Source organism: Lygodium microphyllum, chromosome 9 (genome assembly GCF_053477565.2).
Source record: "Lygodium microphyllum isolate KBCC chromosome 9, Lygodium_microphyllum_v1.1.10, whole genome shotgun sequence".
NCBI lineage: Eukaryota > Viridiplantae > Streptophyta > Polypodiopsida > Schizaeales > Lygodiaceae > Lygodium > Lygodium microphyllum.
In genome coordinates, this window is record NC_141143.1 from 4511130 (window position 1) to 4530479 (window position 19350).

At 42.2% G+C, this 19350-nt stretch overlaps 1 protein-coding gene across 4 annotated transcripts; it reads right to left on the bottom strand.

Annotated features, from left to right (window-relative positions):
• Positions 1 to 13420: 13420 nt before the first annotated feature.
• On the bottom strand, positions 13421 to 18054 carry LOC148030768 (phospholipase D alpha 1-like). Of its 4 annotated transcripts, XR_015691799.1 has the most exons (4): positions 17941 to 18054; positions 15505 to 17783; positions 14350 to 15291; positions 13421 to 14251 (listed from the first exon to the last, which is right to left on the bottom strand). XR_015691799.1 is itself a non-coding variant. In XM_087684273.1 (3 exons), the coding sequence occupies exons 1-3, from the start codon at positions 18018 to 18020 to the stop codon at positions 14867 to 14869; spliced, it is 2784 nt and encodes a 927-aa protein (XP_087540399.1). In that variant the 5' UTR covers positions 18021 to 18054; the 3' UTR covers positions 13421 to 14866. The 4 variants fall into 4 exon arrangements, 3 of the variants coding, with proteins under 3 accessions (XP_087540399.1, XP_087540401.1, XP_087540400.1); XM_087684273.1 differs by having other exon boundaries at positions 13421 to 15291; XM_087684275.1 differs by having other exon boundaries at positions 13421 to 15291; positions 15505 to 17590; positions 17941 to 18051.
• Between the last annotated feature and the right edge of the window lie 1296 nt (positions 18055 to 19350).

A 19350-nucleotide genomic window follows, 5' to 3' on the forward strand; every position in this document is an offset into this window, starting at 1 on the left:
CATGGCACTCTCAGTTTTTAGTGTGACATTTGTGTCAGCTTTCTTTCTTCTTTGCCTACAACTTTTCTTTTCGATTGAGAATGCATCAAAGTTGCTTGGGCCCTGGCAATGATATGTCGGCTTGCTTTGTCTTTGTGCCGGTCATGACATGCAATGAGATGGGCGTGTCCTCCCCATCAAGTGTTTGACACCAAAAAACCCCAATGGGATAGATGGCATGATTGCCAAGCTAGGGGATGATTTCCACCTAAGGTAATCTGCAAAGAGATGAGTGATTCCACACTCAGGGTATTTAACATCGGTCTTATTGCGATTTGCTTGCTTCCTTTCTGGGTAACATGAGGAGATGTGCCCTAGCTTACCACAAGTCTAGATTGGTTGCCTTTGCCTCTACCTCTACCTAACAGCATCATGGGTACAGGTTGGTAATCCATAAGGATTGCATTGCCCTCTTTGTCATACGAGACGTAAGGGTGCATGTAAGGCTCTTTGTCATTCGGCTCCTCCATATAGTGGATTGGTGGAGCAATGCTTGTCACTGGATGGATTATGTAGTGTCCAGGTGGTCTAGGTATGCCTATGGGGTTTATCTCCATCCTACGAATGGTCAGTTTAGCATCATTGTCTGCAGGGAGAGCCAATGGGGCTCCCCTTCCAAAGAAGTTTTGTGGCTTATTCGCTAGGTAAGGCTATCCATATGGTTGTAAGTATGGGTATCTCCTCAGTAGCCTGCAATATAGGGTATCATGGTCGAACCTACCACAATTTATGCAAGGTGGTTTCTGCCACAGTACACACATTGGATGTGAGGGCATGTTGGTCATCTCATCATCTCTTGTAATTTGGATAGCTCCATCTTTGTCTCTGCTAGCTCGTGACTTGGGTCAGTGCCCTTTTCTTTATCCTGAGTACTTGGGCCTGAGACATTGAAGCTCTCTCAGAGTTTTTAGCATTAGTCTCCTCTTGGGTCAAGATCCTAGAGCTTCTCTCTTTGAGTTGGTCGTCCACTCTAATTGCCTCATCGAAGACCCTAGCTAGCATGTCTCGATGCAAGCTTGAATTTCCTGCCAAGGCCTTGTAGAGTTTCTCACTTTGTATCCCATTGATTAAGACTGTGGATACTGCTCTTTTGGTGTGTCGCTTTCCAATTGGGATTCTCCTGAAGAGACTCTGCATGTGGGTGGCATAGTCTCTGATGTCCTCCTTGTCTTTCTGCTCAACAATGTCTAGACTTGTGTACCAGGTCCTACCCTTATCACCTAAGCATAAACTGAAAGGTTGTGAGTGCTGAGTAAGATCAATGAAGCTGTTGGCCTCATAGACTTGCTCGAATCGCTCTATGAAGTTGTATAGATCATCGTTTGGCTGGTACTTGTCTAACTACTTAGTCACAATGGGGATTCTTCATGGGCTCTTAGAGCCTTGGTTAACTCCTAATCCTGCAAGCAATGAGGTTGCCAATGCAATGTAGCTTTTCTCTATTGAGACGAGCTATCTAGTAGTCCTTTCATAAGAAGATCGCTCAACGTGAGATTGCCTTCTAGCACTCTTTACCTCTCTACGTTAGGTCCTGTCCTATTTTTACTTACTACGGCTAGCACTCATTGAATCTCATGCATTTCTATATTCTAACGTAAGCTCCTAGCTTGTTGCTCTTGATTGTAGGCCGCTATGCTTTGCAAGGCCTTTCGTGCTAGCTTCCTCTCCTCTTCGAGGTTAGCTATGATTTCCTCGGATGGTCTACCATGGTGGTTCATTGGGGTCTACAAATCGTAATTGGTGACCAATTGTTGAATTGACATAGGAAAATCACCTAGATCAAGCTCTTCGCTACGTCTATGGTTAGTGCTTGACTCTACCATATCCACGGCCTCCTGCTCCACCAAGTTGTCGATGAGATTGATCAAGTCAAGTAGATCCACTCCTCCAATGGTGTTAGTCCTTGTTGCATTTGCTGACTCCTATGTTACATCCTTGCTTGGTCCTATACTTGGGGTTCTCAATCACCCAACTACATTTTAGGGTCTTCTCTTAGTGGTGGGTTCATTCTAATGGTTAAATTTGAGTGAGTTTCTTATTATTCACAAACAGTCCTAAACTTACACTCACTCGGTGTGCGTGCATGCTCTCTTCCATGCACCGTGCGAAATCAGGCTTTCAGCTTTTCTTAAGTACACTTTAAGTGTTGGAAAAAAATGTGGGTGCAAATACAAAGAGACAATTGTAGCTCTCGCACTCTCTTCTACGTACTCAGCCTAATGGGACTCTAGGCTCAGTTCATGGTGGTTCTTATTGGTCATTAGGGTCTGTGATGTATCGTTCAACTCATTCAAGGTCAAATTGGGGTATGTTGCTAGTTAGCCTACGGCTCTAAGTGTGTCGAATATGCTGATATGAGTGTTAGCACTATTCTTGGCCATTTGGATGCGATTTCTAGGGTTAGATTTTCCTGTAAGGCTTTTGGCGAATTCTCCTGTTGCGGGTTGTACTCTTCGTCATCCCAGATGCACTTAATTTATCAATTTTGATGTATCAAAATCTGGTCCAATTCTACAATGTCCGATTCTAGGAATTGGATGTTTGATTTACCAAGTGCCTGATTTTAGCTGTCCAATTTACTCTGTTAGATTTGAAGTGTTCGATTATGAATGGTCTAATTTTTATGTCTGATTATGGGATGTTTGATTTTCAAAATTGAATAGGGTATGTCCGATCCGACAAGATACTTTCATCTGATTTGAGTGTGTCCTTACCGAAATTGGATAGGGTATTCGATTTCCAAAATCAGACGAGGTCATAGGTCCGAGTGTCTGATCCTCATGATCTGACACATGGGAGTGGTATAATTGTGTTGGCCCTATGATTCTCAAAATTGGACGGGTGTAAGGCTTCTCCGAGCATCCAATTCTTGGAATGGGACATTCGATTCTAGGAATCAAACACTAGTAAGGTGGTCCGATTCCGTTGGTCGAGGGGGCGAAATGGTGAAAAATTGAATCGACAACATGATTATGAGCAAGCTAGCAGTCGAGGACTTCCAGAATGTAACTATGAACACAAGTCAAGTTTTGCATATAACTGGAATGCACTAACAATGCCGGTGGGAGTCGATCAATTCGTAGGAAACCTTGGTTGTCCAAGCTCTCTCTCTTTCTTTCTCTCTCTCTCTCAATTCCACAAGTGAATATGAGGTCTCCCTTCGCTTCCCAGGGTCTTAAACCCTTGTTGGACTCAATCTTAATTTTTTTGATTACTCCCTGTGCGACTCTAACACCTCTAAGCACTATTTTTTCCTGTTTTTTCCCTATTTGTGTCCTGTTTGGGCATGTTTCACATCAGCAACCCTAAAGCTTCCTGCTTCAATTTCTCGGTCCTATCCTACTCTAAATGCAACAAAAATCAAAAGAAAAATATTGAAATGATTTTTCCTACTTGCCTAATCATCAAAAAACCAAAATACTTGTTGCTAAGATTAATGACCCAAAACCTTCTACATATCTTAAGCTTCGATTCAGGGATGAAACCCTTACTTCGTTGCTCGATTTGAGCTGCGCAGGAGCTCAATCTTGAATCCGTTAGTCCTAGTGGCAATGGAACCAAAATGTAGAGATGAGCTCATGCTCAACCACCAAGACCCACAGACTGCTTATTGTTTCAAGCACTTCAAGTGAGCACCTATGGCTATCTCTCACCTAGCCGACACACCTTTGATTCTACTGGGGTGTAGTGAGCTTACCTTGATGCCCAAATGAGTTTCCTCCTCCCTCAAGAACACCGGTAGCTCCATAATTCAAGATGCAAGCTTAAGCATCTTCAAGCCTTGACCTCCAAGCTCCATCCTCCGTAGTAGCCGTGCGCGAAACAAGAGAAGAGAAGAGAAGAGAAGAAGAGAGGAGCTGATGGAGAGCATTACCTTTAAGATCCCTCACCCTCACACACTCACTCCTTCACACTCTCACACCTCCCTCTCTCAAGCATACACAAGCAAGCAAGGAGGAGAAGAGGAGAAGATGAGTCCACTTTGCCACACATAAAAGAATGAGCTTCTCATTCAATTTTTAAGTTTATATACAAAACCCTAATCCCTTTTGGGCGGCCGTGGCCTAGGCCCTCTTTCCCATTGTCCTCCTATCTTCTTAGCTTCCTTTCTACCACCGGTCTATCCTTACAAATTTCACAAAGGGATCCTGGTGCTCTTTTACAAAAGTTTCAGGGGCACCTTGCATTTAAAAATGCGCTTTTGCCTTTGACTTGGATTTTGAGGCCGCCCTTGCACTTTCAATTGTTTCCCTTCTTGCTTCTTCTGTTGTGTCTGATTTCCTTCTAGGCTTCCTCTTTCAGCTCCTGACTTGTGCTTTTTCACTTTTTTCTGCTTTTTCTTATGCTAAGGTTATTATTCTCCTCCATGGAAGTCTCTCTCTAAGAGTGACAATTCTAGTTGGATATAAGTAAAATCTTCAATGATAGGCTTTATGACATTTCTCAATTGTGGGGGAACATTGAGGATGTCAAAGGATTTATTATCAATTATGGGCATTGGCTTCAACACTTTGTCAAAGCCTACTCAAGCATCATTCATAAAATCTATGATGAAGTCTTTTTAGTATCTTATAAACATAGAATAGCTGAAAGTTAACAGTTCCTTTGGAGTCCATCAATTGTGGCAACCCTAGATAATCTATTTGAAATATCCTTGACCACTTTAATAAATATGGATTTTGGGATAAGATGGTTAGTTTCTTTCTGGGCTTTCCTCATTTCTTCGAAGCATCTCTACACGTGAAATCACCTTGACTTCCTTTTTCTCTTGGCTTGGGTTGGTTTGGAAGGTTCCCACCCAAATGGCATAGCTAAAGCTTGGGTAAGTTACTCATCAATATGTGTGTAGCACATGGGTTCAAAATAAGGTATTTTTAAAATACAATTTTTATACATTTTTCACATACTGAAGGGTATAATATAGAGGGACTATTTACAGATTGAATAGAAAAGGGTTATGTTTTATTTAGGAAAAACTCAGAGATAAGGATATTTATAAAAAGGCCTTGAATGCACGTGATGTAGAGGACATACATATAGTAACCTCCCCGAGAGCTGAAGGCTCACCAGGCTTAGGAGAAAGAAGGGGAGGTCATTGCTCTCCTTGGGAAAGGATAGTACGAGGCGTTGAAGCTTGAGGACTAGGAGAAGTTGGTATTTGATTGTCATTTGAAGAAATGTTTCTTCAGTTGGAGTCTCACCGTGAACCTCCTAAGATATTGTGGGATTTTGTAGGACAGACTAGCCAAGTTGTTCTAAAGGAACATCAAAAGCTTGTTACTGTGGCTGCTAGATATACACCTTACAGTCTACTTGGTCCTAGCCATTGAACATTGCCAAGAGAAGAATGAGAAACTTGGGAAGTTGGGAAGAGAAGGATGTTGAAATTGGGAAGTAAGGGGCAACTGCCATCATGGCGCAAGAAGAAGACTAATAGCAGAATGTGGAGAGACAATCATGCCATTGTAGACCAAGGCCATAATGGCACAATGGGAGAGACAATCATGCCATTGTAGACCAAGGCCATAACGGCACGATGGGAGCTTGTTCTGGTGGCCAGGATGTGATCACATTTGCACCATTGCGGACAAAATTGGTGAGTGGAAAGGAAGCCGTCACGATGCAAGGAGATGTGCTATTGGAGGCCGGCTAAATAGGATCACATAATTGCAGATACTATTGGTGAGTGCATATCAAGCCATCACAACATGAGAAGATGTGATTCCAAGGGATCGATGAGCATGATCACACCATTATGAATGACAGCAAGGAACTCGGTTATGAGCTGTGAGGGACGATTGCTGCCATGGCGCAATGGAGAGTGTATGTGTATACACAACAAACTCTAGACCACTTACTATATAGAAAGTTCACACTATAACTAGGAAGAATAGCAACCAAACTAGGAAGAATGTAGAATTTTCTAGTTATAACTAGATAATTTTGTCATCATGAATCTCTTCTAACTAGTAAATCCTTTTTTTAGATAGTATCTAGAAAGTTGAAGCCTTATCTAGTAACATTATCTAGTAAGTTATTGTATATCTAGTAACAATATCAACATAACTAGGAAATTTTTGTTTTCACTAGTCATAACTAGCAAGTACTATCATCTAACTAGGAAATTATGGAGTCTTTCAAGTTAACATAGACTCACGATTTTGCTAGGTAAAACTAGTAAATAAATATTAGTTTATTTGAAATTTACATTTGTATATTACTCACTTATGAGCTAAGCTTTCGATTCCACACTTATAGCTATACTCACTAGTTTGTGTAGATTATGCTTAGTCTAGCCTATCCATAGCTTATATCTAGCCTAGCTTATACATTAGGCATAGGATAAGCACATGCTAGGTTAGGCATTGGCTCGATAATATAAAGTAGGAACATTATATGCTATGCATAATAATACAACTTATATCTAGCATTTTCTAGGCACAAGGTAACCATAGAATAGGATAGGGTTGTGTTAGGTGTTGGCTCCTAGAATATGCTTACCCTATGTCTAAACTCTTCCTAGAATATGCTTAGACTATGTATACATATAGGGTTGGCTTATAGTATTTATTTGCCTAACTTGCCATATGTGTACCCTATGCCTACCCCTTGCGTATTTATGTTAGACATACCTATGTCTAGCCACTCTATAGCCTCTATTAGTTTGTCTGTATGAGGAGCCTCTGGATATACCTTGCCTATATCACTAATCCAATCTAAACCTAAGCCTAAGCTTAAGCTCTACCTTACTACGAGCCTAGCCCTAACACTAACCTTTAATGTAGTATAAGCCCAGTATATATTGAGTCTAATTCTAATTTAAGGTAAAGAATATAGAGAGTAAGATAGGCTTATACATCATGTGTTACTTCTATAAAAATAAGTTGTATTTAGTCATTTTGTGGATTCTCATTAATTTTGGCCTATTTGTAGTACAATTCTAACTTTTTATATGTGTGATGATCATATTGTGCTAAATAGACGATAATAGGTAATTAATTTGTTTTACTTTTGGTGAGCAAATAACTAGACAAGTATAGAGATGTAATGATTATAATATTGATCATTAGTGGAGTGCAATGTGAAATTATTACTATTATGGAGACTATTATCACATAAAGCTATTTATATGCTTTAGCTTTAAAGCGATTGTACTCATCTATTTAGAGTGCATTATTGTCTCTATTTTCTTTTATGTTATTCATAGTCATTCATTTTTTCATTAATTAATTGTAATTATAATATTAAAAATAAAATATTAGAGCTAAGTTGAGGCTTATGTTAGAACTAATCATTTCGAGTGCGATTGAGTCATCCTCATTTACACTGTTTGCTAGTTATAATATGCTTTTGTAATTAATTTGGCTCAATTTTCCATTGCAATCATCGCTCTGATACCATCGAGTTGATTCTTACACATGGTCTATGATCATAACAACAAAGTAATGGTTGAAGTATTGGTGTAGTGAACCACTAAAATGTTACACCACATACTTCATAGATTATCTTAAGGGACTGAGAATTAGCAAGATTAGTTGAAGAAGTTGATCTCTCACTTGTGCACAAGTAACTAGCTTATTGACGAGTGGAGCATTTTTCTCACTTGGCTATAGGTTGAGGTGTACATGGCATCTCCCCTATATCATAAGTACCTTGGGGGGGTCACTCATGAATATATGTATATATAACGTGAGTTCAAAATAAGGGGTTTTTAAAACACCCATTTTATACATTTTTTACATACAGAAGGGTGTCATATAAAGGGGTTACTTACAGGTTGAATAGAAAAGGGTTATGTTTTATTCAAGAAAAATTCACAGATTAGGATATTTATAAATAGGCCATGAACGCATGTTATATAGAGAATATATGTATATAGTGAACCCCCCCACCCCCCCCCCCCCCCCCCCCCCCCCCCCCGAGATAAGTACCTACATGAGTCTCATCTTGCAACATATCTACAAGCTATCAATATTGTATGGGTATATATTTGCATGAACCATGGCTATGCATGAGCATTCACCACATTGGTTAGTACCCTTGAACCACACTACCTTTTCCCTCTTCATCATGCGGACCACACATTGCCTTTTTCACCCAACCACTTAAGCACCTTAGTCCACTCAACTACTATGTAGATAGGCCACATGATTGTTTAGCCACATTAGAGAACTCGATCACTTGAAGCACATCGTCCTAACTACTTGGAGCACTTTGGCCACACGTTTAATTCGACAAAAATTCAAGCACACTCTTCCACGTGCACATACTCAATCACATAGTCACGTAGTTGCACAATCATTCACTTTATCTCAACTCACTTTACCATCTCCACTCTCTTACCTTTGATCACGAGGCACCCCCTGACCACATTGAGAACTTCATTTTTTAATGAGAATAACCTCACTCAGCAATTTAGGCCACATTAGGCACTCATGAATCACTCTAGGTAGCATTAGCACATGATTATATAATACTTAGACACTATACCACCATCACACTCTATTACTTAGTGCTCATAGCATAGTGATGTGGATGGTTTTGGGAATGGGAATGGGAATGGGGATGTGGACTAGAATTGCCCTCCTTTGTCACCATCAAAGAGGGCTCTTATAAGTGGATGGGATTGAGATGTGGGTTGGTTTGAGGATAAGCTAGGTCTAGGATGGCAAGCTAGAAAATGGCCATCCCATGTCATTATGGCTCATAGCATTTTACTAAAAGAACACCTTATCCACTCGATTACTTAGACATATTGAAGCAGATGATTACCTTACGCACTTAGGTAATATATAAGGCCAAATTTGCACGATTCTTGGACAAGAGTGCAAATACTTTCACACATTGTAGATGCATTTGTACACACACTTTCAAGTACCTTAGGATAAGAACTAGGGTACAAGGTCTTTGGGGCAATTTGTACATGTGTGAGAGTAAGATGCCATACATTAGTCCACTTGTACATATCGTGTTTGGAGAAATTGAAGTGCGAGTGTGGACACACAAGTACATTTGTATAGAACATCTAGTATGCATTGTGCATAACATACTTTTATTTTATTTGAATTCTTCTTCAAGCTTCTATGTGGTTCTTTGAATATGAATTAGCTCTCTTATAGATTAGGAACCCTTCACATTAGCAAATCTTGTAGGAAAAAGGATAACATGCAATCTATTGATTTTAGTGGGGATTAGAAGAATAAGGGTATATAGCACATGAAAGACAGTGTGGAAGAAGAGATTTTACTAATGGCTAGTAGGGTTTTGCATGTTTTCTACCTAATTAGCTATGAAGCCAAAGAAGCTTTGTAAGACCTCCATTGAGACAGCATGATGCATATAGATATCATCAAGATAAGGTTTCTTAAAAAGGGCATCTATGATGGTGTTGCCTAGCTCTATGTGTATTCAAAGTGTGTTGGACTCACAAAAGGAAAAGAAGTGTTTGACAAGTTCCCAGTACCAAACAAAGTCTCTTGAAGTGCCTTGATCACTAGAGATAGGCAAAGCATGGACATGGTGCCAAATCTTTGAGATGTTTTGGCAACATCTCAAAGGTGAGTGTCTACAAATTTGGTCACCCATACTTGCATTATGAAAGCTTGTATCAAAGAAGGGAAAAAAGATACATACCAAGGTACACAAGCTGGGGCTTATTTAGTCACTTTTGGTTGCATCTTCAAGGCATGTGGATGCATAGAAGTGGCATAGAAGGGCTAAGAAATACACATGATATAGTAGTTGTGGCATTGTATTGGTAGATATGTGCGTTGAACTTAGCTTGTTTGCAAAAGCACAAGAAGTGTTTAATAAGCTGCCAACTCGAAATTTAGTTAGCTTACTAACCAAGCCATTGAAAGCCAAAGTTGGAGGCTTTGATCATATATTACACGACTCTTTACATATTGGAGGGATTTCAGAGCACTAAATATTGGAGGGATTTCGGAGCACTAATTAATGGTGCCAGGTTACCATCATCGATCTAGACAAGGTGGCTCAAAAAGACCATTCGCTGTGGAGGTTGGGGCATAAACATGAGTCAACACTTGGTCACTCAGTTCTGTTGAACTCCATTGCTAGCCCCTTTTCCTCTATACATGCTTCTTCAGCAATACATCTATAATAGTTTTACTTGACAAATGTCACAGAGCATATCATGCTCTAATACCATGAAGAAATTGTAAGCAAGAAGGGAATAGAGACGGAGCAAATAGAGATGGAGCTAGATGCTCTCATCCTCTTCCATTATTCTCCAACAATTATTATATATTCACAGTCTCACACACTACTAATAAGATGACTAGGTTATACAACCAAACCATAGTTAACTAATAAAAGTTAGTTTACTTCCAAGATTTTCAAGATTTTCTCACCTTTTGAGGCCTTTGGACAAGGTTTAGCAGGTCTCTTTCTCTGTATCTAGTCAGCAAGAGGGTGAAGGTAGGCTTGGAGAATTTATTGTTGATCGAATAGTCACTTCACTTGCGCTCTTATTAGTGCTTCCTCAAGTTACCTAATTCTTGGTTGCCCAAAAGATCTTCTACGTTGGTTTTTATTTTCTACCTCACTTGACTATAGAATAGAGGGGTTAACATCCACCACTCTAAAGGTATTCTTGTTATTCAAAAATTCATGCCATCTTGGTCTTTCATCTCTTGCACTCAAGCTCTAACATACTCGTTCAAGCAATGGTTGCTTGCTAACTACAATTACTTTATCCACATCTATCACCACAATCTATTCAAAAGGAAAACCCTTTGTTGGCATGAATGATAATGACAATTCACAAATAAGGCAAACATAAACTCATGATTTACAACTTCAACAATTATGCAATCTCTCTTTTCCATTGAGTTCTTTTCATCATAATTGACCCCAATGCAAGTAATGAAAATAGTTCTCGTGTTAGAAGTAGCTCAAAGAGGTAAAAAAATCCATATGAAATCCAAAAGGAGAGTAAGGGAGGGAGTACATATATGACAACCAAAAAAGCCAATTCAAGGTACATTAGTAGGTTGAGTATTCACCATCATGCTAGATGACACTACAAGAAATAAGGAGTCGCATTGCATCATAAATGACTTGATCCTTATTTGAAAGTAAGATGTTCTAGAACAACATATATGATAGCTATAAAATCAAAGATGTTGTCTACACATAGATTCATTACACCTATCACCACATTTGCTTACATTATTCATAGATTCGTTAGACCTACCACCACGTTTGCTTAGTACACTATACATAGATCCATTAGACATGTCACCACATTTTCTTACACTCAAATAGGGAATAGTTGATGAAATGAAGGGCAATTGTTTAATATAGTGGATAAACATTTAACACATACATGCTTACAAGTAGGCCTCATGTTCTTCAAAGAAATTAAACTATGCCAAATGTGTGCCTCATGTTCTTCAAAGAAATTAAACCTTGGGATAGTTAAACTATGCCAAATGTGTGCCCATGTTGGAACTACCAAGTTAATTGGTTACGCTTATCGTGACTACCATCTTATGTGTGCAGCTCACCTCTCAAGGCTATATAATATAAGTACAACAAGGATAAGTAAAGTTTACCGATTTGGTAGTGAGAGGAGGGAATATCTCTTAAGTTAGGATTCGAATGCAATTCGATGGTGAAAATATTGATTCAACATTACAACTTTAAAATTAAACCTTAAGCCTTAGAAGCTATGCATTGGTTCAATATTAATGCAGCTTCAGCAGCATTCACAAGCAGGCTACCGACCTCTTCTTATGGCTAAGCCATGCCCAAGCAAGTTCTAATACCATGTTAGAAAGAGCGGATCTAGAGCATGGCAAGAGCTATGGAGGATTGAAGATGAAGACAAGACTTATGTTGACACATGCAAAGAGAGAGTGACTCTTACACAAGTGAATTAGGTTCCAAGATAGATTAGCTTGGACTCATAAAGATAAACTTGTGTAACAAATTGACACCGACAAGACATTGAGTGAAAGTACAAAGCATCATGATATTGTATTTATTCAATGTGAAAGTGAGAATCAAGTACAATGCTTTATAGAAGTTGGATTTGTTCCACTCTCCTCACTATGCATATGGGATTCATGACATCTCTTCCTGGAGCATACATCATTTTTCTATTTCTGAATAGTGGGTTGGTTTGAGGATAAGCTAGGATTGGGATGGCAAGCTGGAAAATGGCTATCCCATGTCATTATGGCTCATAGCATTTTACTAAAAGAACACCTTAGCCACTTGATTACTTAGACATATTGAAGCACATGATTACCTTATGCACTTAGGTAATATATAAGGCCAAATTTTCACAATTCTTGGACAAGAGTGTAAACACATTCACACATTGTAGATGCGTTTGTACACACACTTTTTTAAAATTTGAACTATTCTTCAAGCTTCTATCTGGTTCTTTGAATATGATATAGCTCTCTTATAGATTAGAAAGCCTTCACATTAGCAAATGTTATAGGAAAAAAGATAGCATGCAATCTATTGATTTCAATGGGGATTAGAAGAATAAGGGTATAGCACATGAAAGACAGTGTGGAACAAGAGGTTTTAGTAATGGCTAGTAGGGTTTTGCACGTTTTCTACCTAATTAGCTATCAAGCCAAAGAATCTTTGTAGGACCTCCATTGAGGCAACATGATGCATATAGATATCATCAAGATAAGGTTTCTTAAAAATGACATCTATGTTGGTATTGCCCAACTCTATGTGTATTCCAAGTGCGTTGCACTCGCAAAAGGAAAAGAAGTGTTTGACAAGTTCCTAGTACCAAAACACAAACTCTTGGAGTTGCTTGATCACTAGAGATAGGCAAAGCATGAACATGGTGCTGAAGCTTTGAGATGTTTTGGCAACATTTAAGAGGTGAGTGTCACTGTTTTCTACTCACCTCCTCTTCTGTGATCATGGACATCACCCCCACATAAGCTTTTTGTATCATCCTTAACAATCTCATTACCAGAGATTGCACTTCATATTTCACAAACTCGATGCCTCTTTTGTCCATAAATTCATAAGGATCAACAAAATTGACCGCCTTATTAGAATACATACTTCAATCCTTTTCAAATTCATACAAGCAATTGGTATAAATGTGATAGCTCACCCATAGCTAAAAGATCTTGACAATCCTTTTTAGAATAGTAGAAAGGTGATGCAAAAAACTACATCACTCTAGAGTATGCACAAATGCTCTAGAACATTAGAAAGGTGATGCCAAAAACTACATGAATCCAAAGTAAGCACAAAAGCTCCAAAATAAGGCAACAAATCGATACAAAATTTAATATTGCACTTGTTGGTTGCAGCTGCCAATTGGTTGCTCTTGCAACTGCCTATGACATACTTCAATCCAATTCAAATCACACAAGCAACTGGTATAAATATGACAGTTCACCCATAACTAAAATATATTGACAATACTTTTCAAAACAACAAAAAGTTGATGCCAAAAACTATACATATCTTCAAATACATCCACGTTGAGGTATAAACTTCAGAAACATATCTTCAATGTGTTTTAGAAGAATGAAACTCTGAAGAGTTGGAGAATAGATGACCTCCAAACACAAGTCTTGAGTCTTTAGGTACTTCTACAGTAAAAACATAGCAACTCCATCCTCCTCATTGTCCATCCTCCTCATTTTGTCTATGTCATTGTTCATGGCTTTCTTCCCCTTAGTCTTGCTTTTCTTAGGGAGAGGAAGAGTAAGCGACACATTATTGGGTGCTAGTACACGCTTCTTTGTTCCCCGAGAGATTGGAGGTCATTGAGGTAATGGCAAACTTGCCTCATGATGGTCTAGATTGTAACCTTGGGTAGAGAAGGGTTGAACCCCTAGCAGATTGTGTAGCTTGAGGTGTTGACCTTGGTAGCTTGAGAGAGAGAGAGAGATGCACCGATTTACACTGTCATAGAGAGAGAGAGAGAGAGAGAGAGAGAGAGAGAGAGAGAGAGAGAGAGATGCCGGGACCGTTCCCATGGTCATGTGCCCCAAGGAGGTCAAGGGCTATGGCACATGCAAAGCCAACGAGGGCATCTTTCGCCCTGGCCACAGTCCTATCTCGTCATTAAGGACCTCGTCACCAATGGCGCCTTTGTCCTTGAGATTGTCGCTCTGCTCATCACTGATGTCGAGCTCACGATCACCGATGTTGTTGTGTTGTTCGACCGACAGCAACAAGGGGCCATGCAAACCTGCACCAGAACAGCGTGAAGCTTCATGCTGCGCTCAAACTAACTTAGATGGTGGAGGTGCTCGTGTGGCTTTGGAAGCTAATGAAAGATGTGGCTACCTCTGTGTGGCAATTTTTGGTAGATAATCAGACTTCCTTATCAGGCCCAGCACAAGGACAGGTTCCCCATTCTTCAAAGAGCAGTATGTCTTTACAGCCAGTGTTCTCTTCTTGCACAGGATGTAACAACAAAGATACTTTTTGAGCTCATGGAGAGGGAAAAGAGCAACTTGTCATTGGTTTTATAGATGTGAACACAGCAGATGAGCTGTTGGCTATTGCTGAAAAGGTATGTATAAGATTTTTGTTTCAGTTAGAACAACTTTGAGATCTGATGGTATAACTTAATCAATAACACAAGTGATTGATCAGTGTGAGCTTTTCTGTCCTTTACATTGATTTCAAGTTACATCATGCATGAGCTTCTAAGTACAAGTGAATGGTTTTCTATTCTAAGTGACTATTTGGGGAAAAACCATGCATGAGCTTCAAGCAATATATTGAGACCGTGCACATTTAATCAAGTATGAAAAGAATGGTCATTTTAAAAAAATGGTAGTGGGCAACTTCAAGCTTGTTATACAGTGAGAAGGGGAGGAAGAGTTCCAAGATGGGTGCCAAATACAGAAGCCTTGGTATCGGGGAAGGTATGATAACCAGGTAATGTTTGTATGTCGCCATTAGGGTTCACTAAGATGGGATATGGTAGGAGGTGGCCAGGCAAGTCGACAACCGTGTCTTGTGTGTAAAGGTTCCATAGATGCTGGGCTATACTTTGGACCTTAGCCACACAGTTTAACGCCTCTGGGTAGAGAAATTCTTGGTGCAAAGTTCCCAAATGTTCACTCCAAAGGGACAACCGAAAGGCATGCACTTGTCCTCGTGGGGATTCCCCAGCATAGTGTGGTTGGAAGGCTCCTATTGCAATCTCCGAGTCACGAGCACCATCCAGGGATCTCTGGTTGCAATTTGCTGACCCGACGATTATGTACTCATCGTCCACTGCAAGACATGTTACGATCAATCAATCAATGAATCAATCTATCTCTCTGTCTGTCTCGTGTTCGTGGATAAGTCAACTAGTGATCCGACGCGGTCGGACAGTATATTACACTTTCAGAAGCGTGCGGTGCAATTATAGATTGACCTTTGATGAGATTCCTTTCTTTTGTTGTGCTTTATTATTATTATCATTGAGATCTTGCAGACACGTACCTATCATGGTTTTTGCATGCACGTAGATCATGAATCGACGATGCAGTTGCGCACGGCTGTAAGCGGAGCCAGGCTTGGGGGCATGAGGGGGCTGGTACTCACCAGGGAGGCGGGTCTCACGGTTGCCCAGGCAGAAGAAGTTGAGGTAATCAGTGGGTTTGGCACGGCCACTGAGGCCTTTCGCATCGAGCGCCTTAGCGATGCGGGAGTACATGGTCTCCATGGTGAGGCGCTGCCAGTGGAGGATGGCCTGGACGCTGGAGCTCTCGGGAATACCTTCGGGCCACATGGGGAGAACCACGTACACTGCGAAGCGCTGTCCAGCCTCGATTTTGCTGAGGATTTTGAGGGTGAGCTCCATGGGCACCAGCTGCAGGGCGCCAGCGTCGCGGTGCGCCGCCCAGGAGGCCGACCCGCCCACGAAGTACTGGTTCTCGATGTACACGAAGCGTCGGGCCCTCCGGATGGCGCACACGTACGCGTCTTGGATGCCCCGGTCGATAATGTTGTCCTTGCCCACCACCAACCCCAGGCAAGACGCCATGTCGGGGTCGCGCGGGAATCCCGCCACCGCGCCCTCGTCGATGGAGCGGAGGATCTGGGCCGTCCACGCGTCTGGCGCGTCGGCGGCGAGGATTGGCACCGGCGGCCAGAGGCTGCGCACGCGCTTGATGGGGAGGAGGGCGTCAGGTGGGGAGCCCTGGCGCAACCAGCGCTGCTCAAAGGTGAAGAGGATGTCCCAGGCGCAGGGGCCCTCGACGCGGGCGTGGATGTCATGCCAGGGCTGGCGGGGCCCGCCGTGCCGCGGCGAGGCGTCCTCGAGGCAGCTCTGGTGGAAATCGGACCGGTGGAGGGAGTCGAGCGTGCGGAAGAGGCTGTGGGAGGGCGTGTCGTAGCGGCCGTCGCACAGGTCGATGCCGCCCAGGAAGCTGACCAGCTTCCGCTTTTTCACATTCAAGGGCTCCTTCTCAATGTCAGCATCGACGTCGATGTCGTCGCTGCCATCATCGTCGTCGTCGTCGCCGCCGGCCAGCTCGTCATACTCCTCCAAGCCATCGTCGCAGTCGTCGGCGGCCGGCTCCTCGTTGGCTGCCACGTCTACGATTACCACCTTCTGGTGGTGTGTGAACATGAGGCCCACCTCCACGCCCAGCACCACGCTGGCGCCGTCGTCCGGGTTCCGCGGGCACAGTACGCAGTGCACCTTGGAGCCCTGGAAGTAGGCCTGCGTGTTCTCGTCGTGCGTGTGCATGACGCCCGGGGTTCTTACCCCGAGCACGCTGACCGACGTCCGATCGTCCCACACCAGCAGCAGCACCCGCACCCCCTCCTCCGCCTTCCGCTTCAGCAGCTCCCCGAGCGTCACGCCGTCAGCCCCCGGAATCATCCTCTCCATGTCCCTCACCAGGCTTATCTGTGTATACACCGACCAACCCGCCATGTATATCACGTGCCTCGCCCTCGACATCGCCTTGTACATGTCCTCCCAGCACCTCGCCGGCTCGTATAAGCACTTCCCGTCCCCCCCTGATCGGCCCGGCCCCATCGGAATCCCTGGCTTGAATCCATTCCCTACGTGTGCATCCTGATATAGCCTCACCCTGTTGCCCTTCTGTTGCCTGAAGTAGCTGTACAGGAGCCCGTGTTGCATCGCCTCCGCGTTGAAGCCTGCCCCCCAGCGTATCAACGGGTCATCCTCCACTTTGATGAACTGCAGCTTCACCAGAATTCTGCCCCTGATTTGGGCGTCTTCTGGATGGTGGTGGCTTATCAGATCATACCATTCTTCTATCACGTCTCCTGACAGCACCTGAGAGGCAGGGATGTGGGCTTTGCCCACTATTTTGGAGCCGAGCGGATGATCATCCTTCACATTGATGGTCACTCCAGTCGCTTCATATGCACAGAATGCATGGAATGACTCGTTCCACTGAGGGTTGAATGGCGCATGCTTCATCACACGCGTCCTAGCAACCGTTGCATGCTCACCAAAATTAATGGTGGCATACAGCTTGCTCAGCCCCGCCCCTATATGAAAGAACTCCTCCATCTCCTCGATGATTAGACGATCATAGCACGTGCACAGCTGCAGATCAGAAGAGACAATTTCCCAGTTAGCTCCTGCATATTTAAGTCTATTATAAACGTCGCAAGATCCTCTATCAATCGACAAGAAGACGCCATGTGGTATGGATTTCTTATTGCGGGGCTTGACTGAACTGATGAATTCAGGCCGCGAAATACCAATTAAGCTATGTTGCCATGCCCCGCGAGACAGCCTATCAGAGCGAGATCCGGGTGTTATGTCACTTTAATGTGTGAAAACTCCGTAGTCATATGCAATCAAATCGATAATCTTAAGTCTTGGGGCAATATGCATGATTGCTCTCGGCTCTCTCGTACTTATACTAGGCCTAGGGTATCTCTCTTAGTTACCTTTCGCAGGAAATGAGGACATCTCCTGTGTTCATTGACGAGCTCAACTGCCTCGCAGACGGTTGCAAGGAGCACCCCATGGAAGGCAAATTCTTCCATTACTTATGATCTACTCAAGTGAAACTGGTGCTCGGGAATCGGTAAATTGATTGTACCTCTGTATTATAACAGCATACATTAGCTATCATGTAGCTTAGCAAATACATAAGGGGTCTTGGTCACATGATCCATGTGTCTATAAGAGCGCTGGGATTATTAAAATGTTAAATAGTGAATCAACCGATCGACTTTTCTTGACTTAAGACGATTGTATCAGGCTTGCGCGTATTACGTGAAGCAATGCTCCTTGAAGAATGCATGGTCAGGGTCGAGATCCTCTTTAGTAGGTCCACTACCATCTAATTCCATCTACCCCCACTCCCACTAGTCACAACCGAATAATATCTTTGTTACACGAGACAAGTAAACTCTCTCTGAGGGGCCCTGATATGTCGTAAATCAATGACAGGTCAAAAGTCTTAGCGTGCAATCATCTCTCTCTCCCCATAGTAAGAAATCAACATGAACAGGTGTGGGTGCATAAGATCAGAAAACTTCTCCCCCATCAGATATCGACCCACCCATGAGATTTCCATTCACTCTTCTTGGAAACATAACTTTCACGATTACTGATCGTTCCGTGTACGTACGTCGTTAAGCTACTTAGTAACTGTAAATGTCTGTTCAATCGAGCATCGTTTTTCGTAATATTTCACCAGTGACCTGCGTCTAGTGCACCTCTAGCGAACCGATAAGAGAGCATCTTAGTTGTCATCCATCAAAATGATATTTTCGAGTATATTACTCCGGTTCTGGCCTCCCCAACTGAACAATCTCAAAACAGCAAAACGTAATAGTTGTATTAACGTATTCCTCTGTTACTGCACCTTTTTCCTAGTTAAAGACACACCCGAATGTCCAAAGGGTGGGCCTTCCTCTCCAAACATTAACCTAGGGAGTATTATAAGTACACTAGCATTTTCCGGTACACACATAGGATAGGTTGCGAGCCCAATAAACAATGGAGCTTGATCTCACTAGGACCCTTCCTCCTCGGTGACCCTACCAAGGATATGGACCAACCAAGTGTTTGAGTGGGCAAGAGCCCAAACTTACACAAATACACCATGTGAATATAGGTGTCCAATCAAGTGATCCACCAACCAATGAGACTTGAACCCTTGAAAGTTGACCTTGTGATTATGAGTCCAAGTGCCAACTCCTAGGCCCTCGCTCTTATTTCGCATCTTTTAATAAAATACATGCCAGCAAGATTAAATGATCACCTACTATTTGAATTAAATTTCTTACCACATGCAAACTTCCAATGTAGATGTTGTATCTTTAATTATTTTTTAAAAATGTATACAT